General features: G+C 45.4%; 1 protein-coding gene across 2 annotated transcripts in view; it reads left to right on the top strand.

Moving 5' to 3' along the window:
* The window catches only part of TGM5 (transglutaminase 5), a 30,335-nt gene extending 20,620 nt beyond the window's left edge, over nucleotides 1–9,715 (top strand). For both annotated transcript variants that reach the window (XM_054701022.1, XM_037502327.2), the window contains 7 exons: nucleotides 2,001–2,139; nucleotides 2,782–2,885; nucleotides 2,990–3,229; nucleotides 6,731–7,081; nucleotides 7,536–7,696; nucleotides 8,886–9,019; nucleotides 9,163–9,715. In XM_054701022.1, the coding sequence (XP_054556997.1) occupies nucleotides 2,001–2,139; nucleotides 2,782–2,885; nucleotides 2,990–3,229; nucleotides 6,731–7,081; nucleotides 7,536–7,696; nucleotides 8,886–9,019; nucleotides 9,163–9,316 (1,283 nt within the window). In that variant the 3' untranslated portion in view covers nucleotides 9,317–9,715. The remainder of the gene's footprint in view (nucleotides 1–2,000; nucleotides 2,140–2,781; nucleotides 2,886–2,989; nucleotides 3,230–6,730; nucleotides 7,082–7,535; nucleotides 7,697–8,885; nucleotides 9,020–9,162) is intronic.
* Nucleotides 9,716–16,996: the final 7,281 nt, after the last annotated feature.

Genomic DNA, 16,996 nt, shown 5'->3' with positions numbered 1-16,996 from the left:
TCTCTACTAGGTAGACTTTCATTTCTAGCCCTCTTTACAAGGTTTTCTTCCCTTCTTGGTTTGATCTGTGATGATTTCCTTAAGAAGATTCTGAAACAACGCACTCATTGAAAGGGGGAAATCTAAGCCACAGAACTCTTTGCCTATGACTTTAATGGTCTGAGGAGCAGGGTTGAGATGAGGGGTGGGTGATCCCCAGCAGCTGCTGAGGAGGCTAGCAGACTGGCACCCCCCGTGAGCACATACAACCTACCTGTCCTGCTGTGCTTGAGCCCCCACAGGACCCACAGACTGCCACAAACCTGGGAAGTCAGAGTGGCAACGCCTGCCCTGCCAATTCCTCTTCACTACCTTTACCCAGGAGTTGAGGTTCAACATGTCCCTAGCTGTTGTTTAAGGAAAGAAACTCTGAGTTCTGGAGAGGAGTAAAGTGGTATATGAGCAACTGCTCACTGGCCTCTAGCATGGATGGCGGGCACCTCCCCACGCCTAGCATCACTGTTACTGTGCACTTCTTCAAAATTGAAGGAGCATTCCACCACCTGGACTGAGCACTTCAGGAAAGTGTGCTTGGCTCCCACCAGCCACTTGCCCTCTCACAGAATCATTCAACCAGGTAGGACAGAGCCTTTGCCACAGTCCCTCTGCCTTTCTGTGGCCACAAAAATGTTTGCTCACTAACCACAATTCCAAAGATTCCCTGATTACTGGTGGGAGCTTCTGACAGGTACTTAGGTATGGACAACCTGGGACTGCTCCCCTCTAGGAAGGAGGCCAGTGTCATTGGATAGCACCATGGACAAAAACAATTAAGTCTTGATCTCAGCCTCTCTAACAGCCCCTTAGTAACTCAGACTAGCGCATTGTTGTGGCCAAAGGTACTTACGTGTCTTGGTCCTTGTTCGAACAAGACATGCCTGCACCCAATGTTGGGTGCTGTGGGTGGTGCTGGTCTGGAAGAGGACAGCACCTTCCTGGGGCTGAAGGAAGACTGCAAGCACCTTCCATGAGTCCCTGGACTTAATGACCTTCACCTGTGAACTCTGAGCCCAGAAGCCCAGAATACTGGCTTGACACAGGACTTTGTATTATGCTGCAATGAACATATACCTAAATTGGGGGAGAGAAGGACATAGAATTAAAAAAAAAAAATTGTAGCGATAGTCTAATGCCAGACAGTTGAGAAATACATTGTTTTCACTTCAGTGGTTTTTAATCCTGTTTATGAAGTTGGTTTGTTTGTTTTTGCCAAAATTAACTGGTGAAGCCCTTAAAACCTCCTGGATTTGCATGCATTAATGTTTCAAGCCAGCACAGGAGCACTAGAAGCTGCTTTATAACAAGCTGTGGTTGATTGTTTTAAATCTGTATATAAGGAGGAATGTGTACGGGATGAGAAGGTGGAGCATGCAGAGTGTTTCTGGTTGAGTCTGGTTCTGTTCAGACAGGTCCAGGTGCCCCTTAGGGTTTGCCATGGCTGGAGCGGGCATTGATCTTGAGGAGACTGCTCTCCCCAGACCATTTTCCCCGTGTTTATTTGTTAATTAAATTCTTTCCAAATTGGAAAAAGAATTCTGATGGTCTCAGCCAACAATCTTTACCACAGGAAGAAAAAAAACCTATTTGGTTTGAAGATAGAGATGTATGGCCAGGAAAGAAGCAGGACCGAGTCATTCTGCTAAATCTTGCCAAGGAAGGTGTGCTGGCCCAGGCAGAGGAACTGATGACTAGTTAAACTTTCTGTTGGCCCTAGTAGTGCATATCTGAGCAACCAGCATTCTCAACTTTTCAGGGAGTCTTTTCCATGAGCCCCAGGGAGCAGAATGCAGGAAGATGAGGCAGGAGGATGGAGGTGTCACTAACCAAGTGCCCCAGTCAGCTCCTGCCTGATCCTGCAGATGCCAATGAGCAATTTTCTTGGGCCCAGGGCCCTGAGTGCAGGGTGCCACAGAATTCATGAACCCACAGCTCACAGGGGATTTTTCTGTCCTTTTCTACAGTGATGAGGTGCCTGGGGATCCCCACGCGTGTGATCACCAACTTTGATTCTGGCCACGACACAGATGGAAACCTGATCATAGATGAGTATTACGACAACACAGGCAGGATTTTGGAGAATAAGAAGAAGGACACTGTCTGGTGAGAGAGAACCTCTCAGTCTCTTTCTAGGGCAAACCCCACCGGCAGGAGGTAGGGCAGGGCTGTGCCCAGGTCTCATGCCCTCCCGTCTGTCACCAGCCCCAGGACCTGGTGCCCCAACCCTAAGACTGGGAAATAGCTGGCCATAAAAACAACGATTTTGGGTTTAGAACCCTCACATCACAAGAGCTCTGTGTCTCTTGACAAAGACTGAGTTTGCCTCCTTGTCACCTCCACCATTTAGCCTGTGGGTATAACCACAAGAGGGCCCAAAATCTTAACCCCAGACACAAGAGCCTGAGCCTCTGTGAGCCAGCAACACACATAGGAAAGGGCATCAAAAAGGATGATCTTTTTGAGAGCAAGTGAACGGTTTTTTATTTCATTTGAGTTTGGAAGCCTTCCGTTGATTCACAAACAGTTTCGGCAGAGGAAAGCACTTTTCTGAGCAAGCTAAGGCTCAAAGGAGGAAAAGCTGTTATCCCCTCACACAGAGGGTTAAAGGCCTGGGGTGTGCTAAGTCTGTCTTTCTCCCTAGTGATCCATTTGCTCATCCATCCCCTATCTTGCTCCAGAAAGAAAACAAGTACCACAAACTCTCTTAGCTTCACTTTACACCGATTCTTTGGCTTCTCCCCCCAGGAATTTCCATGTCTGGGATGAGTGCTGGATGGTGCGAAAGGACCTCCCTCCTGGATATGGAGGCTGGCAGGTGTTGGACGCCACACCACAGGAGACCAGCAATGGTGAGGCTCTCCAAAGAGCAGCAGAACCCACTCCCACAGAGATAGTCTCTGCCCCCGCCAAACCTCCAGCAGCAGCCCACAGAGACTCTTCTGTTCTCCTTCAGGCCTCTACTGTTGCGGCCCTGCCTCAGTCAAAGCCATCAAGGAGGGAGAGGTGAATCTGAACTATGATACACCCTTTGCCTTTTCCATGGTGAATGCTGACTGCATGTCCTGGCTAGTCTATGGTGGGAAGGAGCAGAAACTTTACCAGGACACAAATTCTATTGGCAATTTTATCAGCACCAAGAGCATCCTGAGTGATGAGCGGGATGACATCACAGACAGCTACAAGTATGGAGAAGGTACGACTAAGCAGGCCTCACCCAGAGGCCGAGTCCGGTGAGCACCTTCCCCCTACTCCCTGGGAACTGTCCAACCAGCTGGGACAGGCCTCTGGGGAACCAGAGTGTAAATACTGAGCAGGGCCCAGGCCTGCTGGGTTCTCAACCCTTCAATTTTAAAATATTAATTGGGGTGTCTCCACTGCCTCACATCCTCCATGGGATGTTCACATTGAGTGTGGGGCCACTAACAGTGTATCATTCTCTCTCTCCTGCCTCCCCCCACAATCAACCTCCCACAAAAGATGGAAGAGGATTTAGTAACTATCTCCTATTAACTCAATTTTATTTAACTTATTATTTAAATAGTTGTGTTTTTTTTTTTTTTAAGATTTATTTTATTTATTTATTATACAAGCACTGACTGGGTACAGTCAGAAGCATAGGAGGGTGAGAGAATTCACCAGAGCCAGAGCGGGGAGCAGAGCAGGCAGAAGGAAGCACACTGCTGAGGGGAGCAGCAGGCGGCAGGAGAGTTCTGCACGTCATGTGGGACCCTCCTTTGGTGTCCAGGGAGCAGCCGGGGATTGAACCGGTGCTGCAGAGGCTGCAGGCAGCTTCGCAACCCAGCGCTCAACCGCTGCGCAACTGGGGAAGCCCAATAGTTGTGTTTTATTGAGTGTTTGCAGGATAGGCTAGACCACCAGGCAGCCCTAAGGCTGATGTAAGGTCAAATGTCTACTGATACTACTGCCCTCTACAGAGGAAGGTTCTGAGAGGTAGACATCTGGCAGGGGCTTCTTTCCCAAGCCAGCAGGGGCAAAAGTGGAGCTAATTAGTCAGATGTAGGCTAATTTCTGGGAATTGAGAAAACCGACCACTAAGGAGTCAAGCAAATGTCTCCAGGGCTAGCAGCAAGGGCTAGCAGCAAGGGCTAGCAGCATGGTGAGAGACAAGATCCGACCAGGAATGGGTCAGGGTGTGGTCAGTGGGTAGTTGAGCAGTAGCTGGGAGTGCTGGGGAGTGGTGAGTCTGTGGTTTGTCTATGTGGGCCTTTAGGTGGACACAGGGAAAACACTAGAATCAGACTAGGATGGGACTACACAGTAAGATAAAAAGCACTGGACCCAGCTCAGTGGTACTACCCCTCACTTCTTCCACTCCCCATCTATTCTGGGGATATTTTGGTTGGAGAGTCCAGAAACAAATCCTGAAGTGAGGGTTTGAGTGCATGTGATTTACCCTGTGAGGCAAGCCAAGAACTACTGGAAGGAAGGAGAGTGATCTAGTGAGACAAAGGAGAGGAGGAAGCTTATGCATGGTGCCCCTTCAAGCCTGTTAGCAGATGGGCAGCCAGAGTGCAGTCTCGCCGGAGACTTCCAGGCGAGGGTTGCTTTAGTGTGTGTCCCAAATTATTTGTTGTTTATCTGAAATTCAAATTAAATGGCCCCATCTTTTTGTTTGCTATAACTGGCAACCCTGTCAGGGATTCAGTGTGAAGTGTAGAACTGAAGGTAGGATACATCAGTATCCTACCTAAGAGGCAAAGGGACTAGATTATTGATCCGCCAACTCCTGTCCATCAGGGATTGAGGGCTGCTCCATAGGGGTGTAAATTCCCTAGTGCCTACGGCCTACACCTCTCCATGGGCTGTGTCAGCTCTGGTGGCAGAAAATATCTTGAAGAGGCATAGGTGCTAGGATTTGAATTTAGGCACACTGGCACTGTAATGGCAAATGTCAAGAGATGTGGGTAGGGCATTGACAGTATTTCCTAGAGGTACATGGGTTCACCTTTACAGGAGGTTAGTACTGTATGGGGGGGGAGGTTAGTACTATATTCTGGTGGGCCGGAGTGTCCTGAGCAGTCAGGCAGCACAGTTGATCCTTGAACAATGCAAGGGTTAGGGGTGCTGAGTCCCTAAGCAGTTGTAAATTCAAGTATAACTTTTGATTCCCCCAAAAATTAACTACCAAGTGCCAGCTGTTGACCAGTAGCCTTACCGTTAACATAGTCAATTAACACATATTTTCTATGTAATGTGTATTATATACTGTATTCTTACAACAAAGTAGAGAATAGAAAATGTTATTAAGAAAATCATAAAGAGGGCCTCCCTGGTGGCGCAGGCAGTTGTGCGCCGCACTGTGAAGCTGTCCGCAGCCTCTGCAGCACAGGTTCAATCCTGGCTGGCAGGGGAGATACCCACATGGCACGGCAGACCTCTTCTGTCTCGCCCACTGCTCCCCTCAGCAGTGTGCTTCAGTCAGTCTGCCTGTTCTGTTCCCTGCTCTGTCTCTGGTGAATCCTCTCACCCTCCCACGCATCTGGCCTATACCCCAGTTCTTGTATAAATAAATAAAAAAAAAGAAAATACATTTACAATTCATATTTGTAGATACAGTAAATTTATGTCATTTGTTCACAAGATAAATCATCTCTCAGAATCTACATCAATATTGTCTTATACGATACAAAACACTTGTCACAGTTATATTACTAACAGTAGACATCAAAAATAAAAATATAAAAATGACTCTCATTTATTTACAGGTATAGTGATTCATGCATTGATATTTGTTGGGAAAAAAAATCCACTTTTAAGTGGACCCTCACAGTTCAAATCTATGTTGTTCAAGGACGAACTGTATTCTGTCTCCTACCCAGACTGACAGGATTTGAGAATTGAGCAGACCACAGATGAGCCAAATCTGCTTCACATTTCTCTGGGTCCAATCTAGTCATGCCAGACTCAAGCTACTCTTTCACCTGGACCTGGGTTTAAAATGACACCCAGAGCAAGGGGACAAAAGTGGCCTCTGCCTGGGGAGGTTGCAGGAATGCACTGAAGGGTGGGGCTGGTTCCTGAGGATAGTAAGTGCTCAGTGAAGGCAGCTGCTGGGACTGTGAGGGAAACATGATTGGTATTCCCACACAGCCTCCCAGGACTGACCACTCTGGGAACTCTGTTTTCCCAAATTTCCTTTCATTTACTGTGGCTTCTCAGTTTCTCAATTTCTAGGTATTAGGCTACACCTGACAGATAATTTGGTTCTGGAGGAGGAAATCACAACAAACCCTGTTTTCTTTAAGAGTTTATTCCTCTGCATTTGTGGGCCCTTGCCTTTTCCTTGGGAAAAGTTGGATAGAATCTACTGGTTATAAGTACATACTGTCAAGTTGGGGAGATCTAGTTTCCTACTGGACTCCATCCCTTTCAATTTGTGTAGCTTGGACAATTACATGACCTGTCTGTGGCCCATTTTCCTCATCTGTATTATAATAATAACAATACATCTCTGTCATTGTGGATGTGAGGATGAAAGGTGTGAAGGGCTCAGCAGAGCCTGACCCTTGGAAAGCACTTGATGAATAGTGGGGATTGTTTGTTATTGGAAATGAAGATTTTAACACCCCTGTAGTATTGGTGGAGCTGTTGCGGGGAATGTTTAACCAAGGCTTACTCTTCCCCACCAACCATCAGCCTGGCCCACAGTTAATGCTGTGCTCTTAACTTTCAGGTTCCCCCCAGGAGAGACAGATATTTCTGAAGGCTCTTCAGAAGCTGAAGGTTAGACAGGCCCAAGGCACCCACCCAGCAGAATTGCAACCCTCTGGTCCCAGACCTCGGAGCATGGAGGCAACACCCCCTCCTCCGCCCAGTGATGTTGTTCAGGTCTCCCTGAAATTTCAGCTGCTCGACCCACCCAACATGGGCCAGGATGTAAGGTTTGCCCTGATCGCTCTCAACATGTCACGCAAGTTCAAGGACCTCAAAGTGAACCTGAGTGCCCAGTCCCTGCTTCATGATGGTAGTCCCCTGCCCCCGTTCTGGCAGGACACAGCCTTCATCACACTCTCTCCTGGTGAAGGTATGGGAACTGGGTATGGGCACAGAGGTAATCCATGTACAGGGCGGGTGGTGAAAATGCTAGCAGGGTTGTCAGACAACAAGGGTTCTGGCGTCAGACCCCTGTGATAAGGCTCTTCCTGCAGCAGATTCCTCCTTCTCCTCTCCCTCGTCCACTTCCTCTCCTACTTCTCCTGCCCTTTCTCCTCCTCCTCCCTTCATTTACTATGTCAAGGAAAGTAGCCTGATTTAGTGGGAAAAGCCTGAGCTTTGGAACCATCAGACCTTGGTTAAAGCCTCATTTTACCCATTAACTAGCAAAATGACCTTAGGCAAGCCATTTTACCTCTCTTCATCTCAGTGGTCTCCGTTATGGGGGCCTAGTACATATTAGAGAAGGGTCCCCAAGTCCAACCCATGCCAAGCTCATTTTCTAGCTAGCCTAGCCTCACCCCATTCTTGTGTTCTCTCCCTAGCAAAGTACCATCCCTGCCAAGTTCCCTACTCCCAGTACAGCCAGTATCTGTCAACAGACAAGCTGATCCGCATCAGTGCCCTGGGCGAAGAGAAAAGCAGTCCCGAGAAGATCCTGGTGAACAAGATCATCACCTTAACCTATCCAGGCATCGTAATAAATGTAGGCAAGAGCCCTGCAATTGTCCTAAGGGGTTCTTGGGATGGGGTAAAGGACCCAGAGAGGGCAACCTGGCCTACTCAAGTGAATAGCATTCCTTTCTTTTGCTTCTTCTGGTCTCCCCATACCTTGCCACCAGAAACAAGAGGTTTGCCTGAAAACGCTAGGTGAGGTCTCCATCATCTTGTACCATTAGAGGCCGTCTAGGTGGAACTTGAGCAAGTGCCATGCAGAGGTCAGAAAGAGATCCTGCTCTTGTGCCACCTCCCAATGTTGGCCTTCCCTGGGGTCAACACGAAGACATATGAGCTCAATGGGATGGACCTGAGTAGGAAGAAGATCAGCTCAGGTTTGATTTGCTATTTCTGGATTATGAATCCCTGGACAAGTCGCTGGGCCTCTGCCTCTGGAATTGTCAAATAAGAAGATTCGACTAGATGGCCTCTAAGGACCTCTCATACTCTGAGTGGGAAGACATTGTCCCTTCCTCATAGTGATGTCTTCCCAAAGCCCATGAGACTGTGGTGCCCCCTGGTGGGGTGCTTCTGGCAAGCCCTCTCACTGGAGTCCATTTTAGAGAGGGTTTCCAAAGGTTTCCTGGGACCACTGTCTTTTCTCTCTCTCTCATAGCCCTGCATGCTCCTTTTGGTCTTCTCTCACACATTGGTATGAAATGAAATGAGCCACGGAGATGAGAAAGGGATGGAGTGGAATTCAAAAAGAAAAAAACAAACAAAAACCGCAAAAGATTTTATCCATTCACATTACTCATAAGAATTCTTTCACAACTCTTATTATTTCACACTTGGATGAAATCTTTGGAGCAGAGGAAACATCACTGGAGACTCCCAGTTCATCAGATTTCTCTATATACTGGGTTGAGTGATTTAAATTTTGTTACATCACAACTTAGCACAAGAATCCATTTTAAATAAATGATACAGAAGTTTCACATAACTATCTTGTGTGATGGACACTGGTATTTTCTTCTTTTCTATTTCAATTTTTAAAGATTTTGATTACAACCTGTTAGCATTGGTTTTTAACCCATAATTGGAAAAACTAAGGCCATGTCAGTCTAGCTCTTCAGGAAGCAGACCTCTAGGAAAGAGTGCCCTCCATAAATGTTTGCGGAATTGTGGACTGAGACTAATTCTCTGCTCTTTTTTTTCCTCTGGATTTCTCTGTTTAGGTTTTAGGAGCAGCTATTGTGAACCAGCCACTTTCCATACAGGTGATATTTTCAAACCCCCTCTTGGAGCAGGTTGCAGACTGTGTGCTGACTGTCGAAGGAAGTGGTCTCTTCAAGAAACAGCAGAGAGTCCTGTGAGTGTTGCGATCTTATCCAGGAGTTAGTTCTGTCCTTCTCTGAGAACACCAGGAAAGGAGAGACCTGGTTGCTGAGTAGAAAAGGGATTTGGGGTTATCTTGATGCCTACTGTGTCCTGACATTCCTTTCTCTGCTGCAGCATTGGAGTCCTCAAGCCCCAACATAGAGCGAGCATCACTCTGGAGACTGTGCCCTTCAAGAGTGGCCAAAGGCAGATACAAGCCAACCTGAGAAGTGACAAATTTAAGGACATAAAGGGCTACAAGATTGTCTCTGTGGAAGCTGGGTTATAAATTATGGAATAATGAGCTTGCTGCACAGGTTGTGAGCTTCAGGAAAAGGTGCAAGTTCAAATGCAGTTGTATCATTCCCCAACACAGGAGAGGTTTCACAGGGCTTCCAAGTGGGTGGTAAAGCAGATGGCGGCAAAAGATAATCCCAATTTGCCATTTGCACTGGTCCCCAGGAGTCTGTTCAGGGCTGCTGAATTCCAAGGTGTCCGTTTAGAAGTGTGAGAAGGCACAGAAGCCTGAGTACACTGGTTGCATTTGACCATGACTTACTAACCTCACCCCCCACTCCTAAAATGAAGAAAAGAAGTCTAGCTGAGTAGCTCACTGTCATTTTGTTATTGCAATGGCTAATTCCCTGGTACTAATAAATGTCAGTCCTTGTTCTCACCTCCTTTTGCCTGTGTAATTATCACTTTCCCTACAGCAGCTCCCACCTGTTTCCTGGATGCTGGGAGTGTCCTGCTGTTTCAATACCTGAGCTCATTCACTCATTCAAGAAATATTTACTGAGTGTCTAGATGTGTCAAACATTGTTCTGAATGTAGGGAATAAGGCTATAAATAAAGCAAGTCCCTGTCTCCATGGATCTTACATTCCACCTGGGTAGTGGTGGTGGTGGTGGTGCAAGAGACCACCATTAAACATGTCAACACATAAGTAAGGTGCTTAGAAATCCTGCCAGGAAAACAAAACCCCTGCAGGTGTCTCTACATACTACCCAACATCATGTTTTAGGAAAAATCCTAGGAGATCTCTCCCTTCACCTTCCTTTGAATTCCTTCCCATATCACATCCCAGATGTCCTTCAATCCTAATAGTTTCCACCTTAGGCTCAAAGGCTACCAGAGCATTGTGGTCCTGGATGGACCTGGGGTGGCTGGGGTTCTGGAGTTAGAACCAGCTGAATAATGCAGTGAAGGAGAGTTTTGGTAAGGAGCGAAGACTTTTCTATTGGTTGCAGTTCCACTGAACACAAAGCAACTCCAACCATTATCTCCTCTCTGCCACACCTGCTTTTTATGATGCTGTGCAAAGTTCTCCGTGGAGAAAGGTATGGTGCTCCTGCCCTCCAGGTGTTGGTTGCAAGATTGAGACTGCTGTCTAGGGCAGATGTTAAATACACACATTAACTAAAGTTAAATACTTCTATTATATATATATACAAAAGGGTAAGTGTGATTAATCAGAGTGAGAGGAGAGGGTGTGGTGGGAATTTTATGGTAGGGTGATAGTCCTGCTAAAGAGTGGGCTGAGAACCAGGAGAACCCTGAAAGCAGGGAACTGAAAGCAACCTATAATTATTTCATGCTGTAATTACTGCCTGGCAAGCATGAAAACCATTTTAAAGAAAACATCCTGGAGGGGAGCATCTTACAGAGACAAAGGCCTCTGAAGTACTTGGTATATTTCAGCTACCACACCCTTGGACTCCTTCATGAATTTTTATTTTAACACCACATTCATTAACTCTTTCACTCGGCATGTTTGCTGAGTTTGTACTAGGGCACCGAGGACACAAGGAGGACCAGGGCCTGCCCTCAACTAGCTCAAGTCTAAGCCTGTGGAGAATGAAAAATAAATAAGAGGTTATAATACATAGGGGTATAGGGATGAGGGGAAAACTGGTCCAGTCTTGGGATGGTGGATCAAGGAAGGCTTCCCGAAGGGAGTGGCATTTAAGCTAGAAGTTAAAAGACCAGGAGTGAGCTGAATAGACTCAGGGGGTAGAGTATAGCAGTCAGGAACTTTAAGTCATTCAGATGGCTAGAGATCAGAGCAGGAGAGAGCAAGTAGCAGGAAAAATGAGGCAAGACACAAGGGATCGGGGCCTCCCCGGTGGCGCAGCGGTTGAGCGCTGGGTTGCGAAGCTGCCAGCAGCCTCTGCAGCGCCGGTTCGATCCCCGGCTGCTCCCCAGCCACCAGAGGAGGGTCCCACATGGCGCGCAGACCTCTCCTGCCGCCCGCTGCTCCCCTCAGCAGTGTACTTCGGTCCTTCTGCCTGCTCTGCTCCCCGCTCTGGCTCTGGTGAATTCTCTCACCCTCCCGCGCTTCTGACTGTACCCAGTGCATGTATAAACAAAACAAACAAATGAATAAATAAATAAATAAATAAAAACATGCCTCTATTAAAAAAAAAAAAAAAAAAAAAAAAAAAAAAAGACACAAGGGATCTCTGAAGAACTTAGGATGGCAGTCTAAGGAGTTAGGACAGATCATATTCAGAAATAAATTTCCTCTAAGTATTGGATCACAGTCATTGCCTATAATGCCCATGCTTAGTTGATTCTCTTTTGCAGAGCTAAGCAAAGTAACTAAGTGACTTGAAAAACACTTCCAGGGCAAATAGTTCTCCATCATAGAGACCAGTTTTGGGTCTACCACTTTTTGAGGGGTACAGACAAGAATAATTTTATTGTTAAGTGGTTCCAGCTTGCCTTAGACCCCACTGGTTGGGACTTGGCTTCAGATGTACCACAGCATGGAGCTTCCTAAGGGAGGCAGGCCAAGCTGCTTAGCATAACAAGGGAGTTCAGGAAATGCTTGAGCTGAAACAGTATATGAATATGTGGGAATGTGAAGAAAAAAAATCTCTGTAATTATTCACCAAGGTGGAGGAGAAAGATCAAGATAAAAAGTAGAAGAATAAAAGCCTGATTTTAGAAAGATATTGCTATGTTTCATCTATTTAGGGACTTCCTAGTTAACCTTTCGGCATTAATTTCTAGCTTAGTTCCAGTATGGTTGGTGAACACACTGTCAATGTCTGATTTTAATCCTTTGCAGTTTGTTGAGATGTGTGCTGTGCACCAGCATATAGTCCATTTTGATGGCTATTTCACATCCTCTTGAGTACGTAATCTGCAGTTTTGTGGCACATTGTTTATATGTGTTCATTAAGTCAAGTTTGTTAATGAGTTGCTCAAATCTATATATGCACTAATTTTTGTTTGCTCTACAAATTAGTGAGGGAAATGCATTAAATTCTCCCATTAGGATTGTGGATTTATCTATTATCTTTTTACTTCTGTATGGATGGAGCAGAATTTTGAGTAATCTCCCATTAGTGTTTGTGGATTTAAGTATTTCTCTTTTTTTTAAATTTTTTTTTTTTTTTTTTTTATAGAGGCATGTTTTATTTATTTATTTTATTTTGTTTATACATGCACTGGGTACAGTCAGAAGCGCGGGAGGGTGAGAGAATTCACCAGAGCCAGAGCGGGGAGCAGAGCAGGCAGAAGGACCGAAGTACACTGCTGAGGGGAGCAGCGGGCGGCAGGAGAGGTCTGTGCGCCATGTGGGACCCTCCTCAGGTGGCCGGGGAGCAGCCGGGGATCGAACCTGCGCCGCAGAGGCCGCGGGCAGCTTCGCAACCCAGCGCTCAACCGCTGCGCCACCGGGGAGGCCCTTTTTAAATTTTTTTTTAAAAAATAATAAATTTTATTTTTATATTCCCCATACAATTGCAACCCCCCCATCTGACCCCAATCCCTCCCTTCCCGCCCCCATCCCCCAAAAGTGTCTCTGGTTCATAGTTTTTTGTTGATTTTGATTTTCACTTTCTTATAGTTATAGGAAAATCCTGGTCCCTTATTTAAGTTTTCTAGATTCCTGCTATGAGTGAGACCATCCGGTATTTTTCTTTTTCTTTCTGGCTTATTTCGCTGAGCATGATCCCTTCCAGCGCCATCCATGTAAGTATTTCTCTTTTTAATCCTGTGTGTTGCCGGGAGTATTTGAGAAGACAAGCTATTAACCTACAGGTGGGCAGGGGCTAGGGAACTATAGTTATTGTGGGGCATTTAGACCACCAGACCTGAAGTAGTGAGGGGAGGGGAGATTGTTGGAAATAGGAGACAGAAAGAGTTATGTGGAGAGGGCTACCTGCCAGGAACTGCCTTTTCGGTGACACTACAGGGAGGGAATCAGGAGATTTAACACTTCAGCCTCGATCTTCTCCCACCCTCTGATTTTCTGTTGGCACCCGGTTAGGCAAAGAAAACAACAGGGGGTCCACGTGTTTTGTCAACACTGTTCAGCTTCTGGGGTACAGGGAAACATGAATAAGGGTGTTGAGGAAATATAGAGGGGAAAATAAAAATATCCAATTTATGAAGTAGCTAATCCAACTTCCTCACTTTAAAGGTACTGAGCCGACAGGACCTAGAAGCTACCTCACTGCGGTAGGTCCCAGAAGACTCCAGTAAGCCCCAAAATGGGGCCTGGAAGCAGTCCAGACCTAGTAGGCCCTGGCAAATATGTCCTGCCAAGGGGCAGAGATGTGACAGGCCCCAGCAGAGGCAATAGTAGGTCCTGGTCCTCGCTGCTGCAGCTCTTGGAGCAGTGAGCCAGAGAGAAACTGTTTGGAGGGATAGTCCCGTGGGTAGGATTGGACTGATTACACCTTGGACAGTAGACACCAGAGCAGACTTCAACAGGTTTGGCTCTGAGGAGATTCATGATACATAGAACAGGAAGTGGGTGGAAAGAAGAACCTGGGAGTTGTGGTCTGGAGAACGGCCTGGTAGCAGGATGTCAACTCAGCCAGAGGTCCTGGGGAAAGGGGAGTGGAGGTTGTGTGCAAACATACTCCTTTGAAAGAGGAAAACCTTGTGGAGGAGCTGGGGTGCTGCATATTGACTGAGTCCCCAGTAAAGATAGTAGCTGAGCAGGCATTCTGATCTTCTCTTCCCTTCCCACTCCCTGGGACTGGTGCTTACCGCGTAAGGCACACTCAGCATGCAGGGACTGCTGAGTCTCTCATCCCAAACTCCAGAGAAGGAAAATATCAGGGGTGCCACAAATACGAGTCCCATCCCAACTCAACCATACCAATATCTGGATCCTTCCAAGCCCCTCCCTCACCTGCTAACTTAACCATTACAGAATAAATCGGAATACATAAAGAAGTTAGCAAAGGCCAACATAAATAATCAAACAAAACCATGGCACCACCTGTGGGGAAAGTAAAATAATTTAAACCCCCTAAGTTACTGCTAAACATATTAAAAACAATAATAAAATAGCGACCTCAAGTAGCAAGATGGATGGAAAATAAAATACATGGAAATATGAGACCTCAACAGAGTATGACATTACAAGTATGACATTACTTTCCAGAATCCAAACACACACAAAAATGGAAGATTACATCTCCCTATCAATAGAGAATTCAGACTGCTATAATAAAAAAAAACTCAAAGAGATAGAAGAAAACTGAGAAAGTCAAGTCAAAGTAATATAAGAGCACTCAGAAAGGCTAATCGAGGAGATACAATAAATTGCAGAAAAACAGGGGCCTCCCTGGTGGCGCAGGCAGTTGAGCGCCACACTCTGAAGCTGTCCGCAGCCTCTGCAGCACGGGTTTGATCCCGGCCGGCTGGGGAGAAACCCACATGGTGCAGCAGACCTCTCCTGTCTCGCCTGCTGCTTCCCTCAGCAGTGTATTTTGTCAAGTCTGCCTGTTCTATTCCCCACTCTGTCTCTGGTGAATCCTCTCACCTTCCTGCACATCTGGCTGTACCCTAGTTCTTAAATAATTTTTTTAAAATCTTAATAAATAAAAAAATTGCAGAAAAACAAATTAATGAGCTCAGAAATAAACATCAATGAACAGAAGGCATAAATTGAAACTTTAAATAAGAAAATGACAGAAATTCAGAAAGAGCTCAATAAATGAGGTCTACCATATGATCCAGCAATTCCACTCATAGATCTCCCCAAAGAATGCAAAAACACTCAAAGGGATATACACATTCCTATGTTCATTTCAGCACTTTTTACAATAACCAAGTTCTGGAAACAAGCTAAGTGCCAATGACAGAGGAGTGGATTAAGATTTGGTCTAATTAGACTCTTCTGGAAGGTTAATATCTGGAAGGAAAGCTACCAAGAGAGGCTTACAGATTAAGTGAAAGGCAGTAGATAAGGGTGTACCAGGTGGCTTAAAAGTATGTTCTCCTGCTGTGTGGAGATTTCTGGACCTACTAAACATAGAGCTTCCATATGATCCAGCAATTCCACTCCTAGGTATTTACCCAAAGGACACAGAAACATCAATTCCAAAGAACACCTGCACCCCTATGTTTATAGCAGCACTGTTTACAATAGCTAAGCTTTGGAAACAACACAAATTCCCAAAAATAGATGACTGAATCAAGAAGATGTGGTCCATATACACCATGGAATATTACTCAGCATTCAAAAAAGATAAACACATGCAATTTGCATTAACATGGATGGCGCTGGAAGGGATCATGCTCAGCAAAATAAGCCAGAAAGAAAAAGAAAAATACCGGATGGTCTCACTCATAGCAGGAATCTAGAAAACTTAAATAAGGGACCAGGAAAATGAATAACTATAAGAAAGTGAAAATCAAAATCAACAAAAAACTATGAACCAGAGACACTCTATGGGGGGTTGGGGACGGGGAGGGGAGAGATTGGGGTCAAAATAAGGGGGTTGCAATTGTATGGGGAATATAAAAATAAAATTTATTTAAAAAAATAAAAGAAAATAAATTAGGAAGAAAAAAAAAGTATGCTCTCCTATACCTCTACCTACAGGAGTGCTTGGATTTTGTGACTGTCATTATTTTTCTAGGAAGCACTGCAAGCTATTAGAAATCAAACATAGAAAGAAAAAAAAAAAAGATGTGGTCTGTAAATATGATGGAATACTACTACTCAGCTATAAAAAAAATATGAATTTTTTACATTTGTGACAATATGTATGAAACTAGAGGGGACTATGCTAAGTGAAATAAATCATAAAGGGAAAGACAAGCATGGGATTTCATTCATATGTGGAATATAGAGAAGCAAAACAAAGGAACTGATGAAACTAAATGAAAACAAACTCTACAAATGTGACTGCAGTAGGGGTGGGAACAAGGGGGAAAGGAGGCCCAATGGTCTAGGGTAAAGGTCGATGAGTGTTTTGGTGGTGGGTGTGGTGTGATGATCTATATCTGAGTAGGTGTGAGCCATTTCCCCTAAATCACATATGGTGTTGTAAACCAATGTTACCTCAATAGAAAGAAAGAAAGAAAAAAAACATGAGAGAGGGAGGGAGAGAGGGAGAAGGGGCCTAAGCCTCAAGGGGAAAGGCCTGACCCAGTGGGTAAGTTGTAGTGGGTTTGGATGTTGGTTCATACTCTCCCACTCTCAGGTGCTCAAAGGATCCCTTCTCACAAGTGTGACTTAAACCTTGAAAAATAATCTTAAATCAGTTGGAAATGGTTTATTTCTCATTTATGGGTGATGTATTCTACAGTTACTAGTCATGGTATAGTCTGCATTTCCCAGAACTACTTTGAAAATATCTTCATTGTTCATTACACAAAGATGTTGTGTAATGTTTGTTGCACGTTTGAAGGGAGTCAAGATTTTCAACAGATTAAAGGGATGACAGCTCAAACAAAAAACTTGTAGCAGGTAAGGGTGTGCAAGCAGAAGTAGACTTGCAGAGTGTGTCTCAAGTTCTGCAGTGAAGCCCAGCTGCTCACACACTTTCTCTGTGCTGTGGCACAATAAGGTAAAAGGAAGCATTCCCATCCAGAACCCTAGCTCAGCTCTTTGCCACTAATGAGCTGAGAGAGCACTGTCTATCCCACTGAAATGCAAAAAGAGTTGTGTATTGACCCTCAAGTTGCTGGGGTCTAACCACTTCAGAAAACAGCA

This window comes from Talpa occidentalis, unplaced genomic scaffold, assembly GCF_014898055.3.
Source record: "Talpa occidentalis isolate TD23 unplaced genomic scaffold, MPIMG_talOcc4v2.1 talOcc4.11, whole genome shotgun sequence".
Taxonomy (NCBI): domain Eukaryota; kingdom Metazoa; phylum Chordata; class Mammalia; order Eulipotyphla; family Talpidae; genus Talpa; species Talpa occidentalis.
Note: the sequence above shows the minus strand (reverse complement) of the source record. Positions and strands in the feature narration are given on the sequence as shown.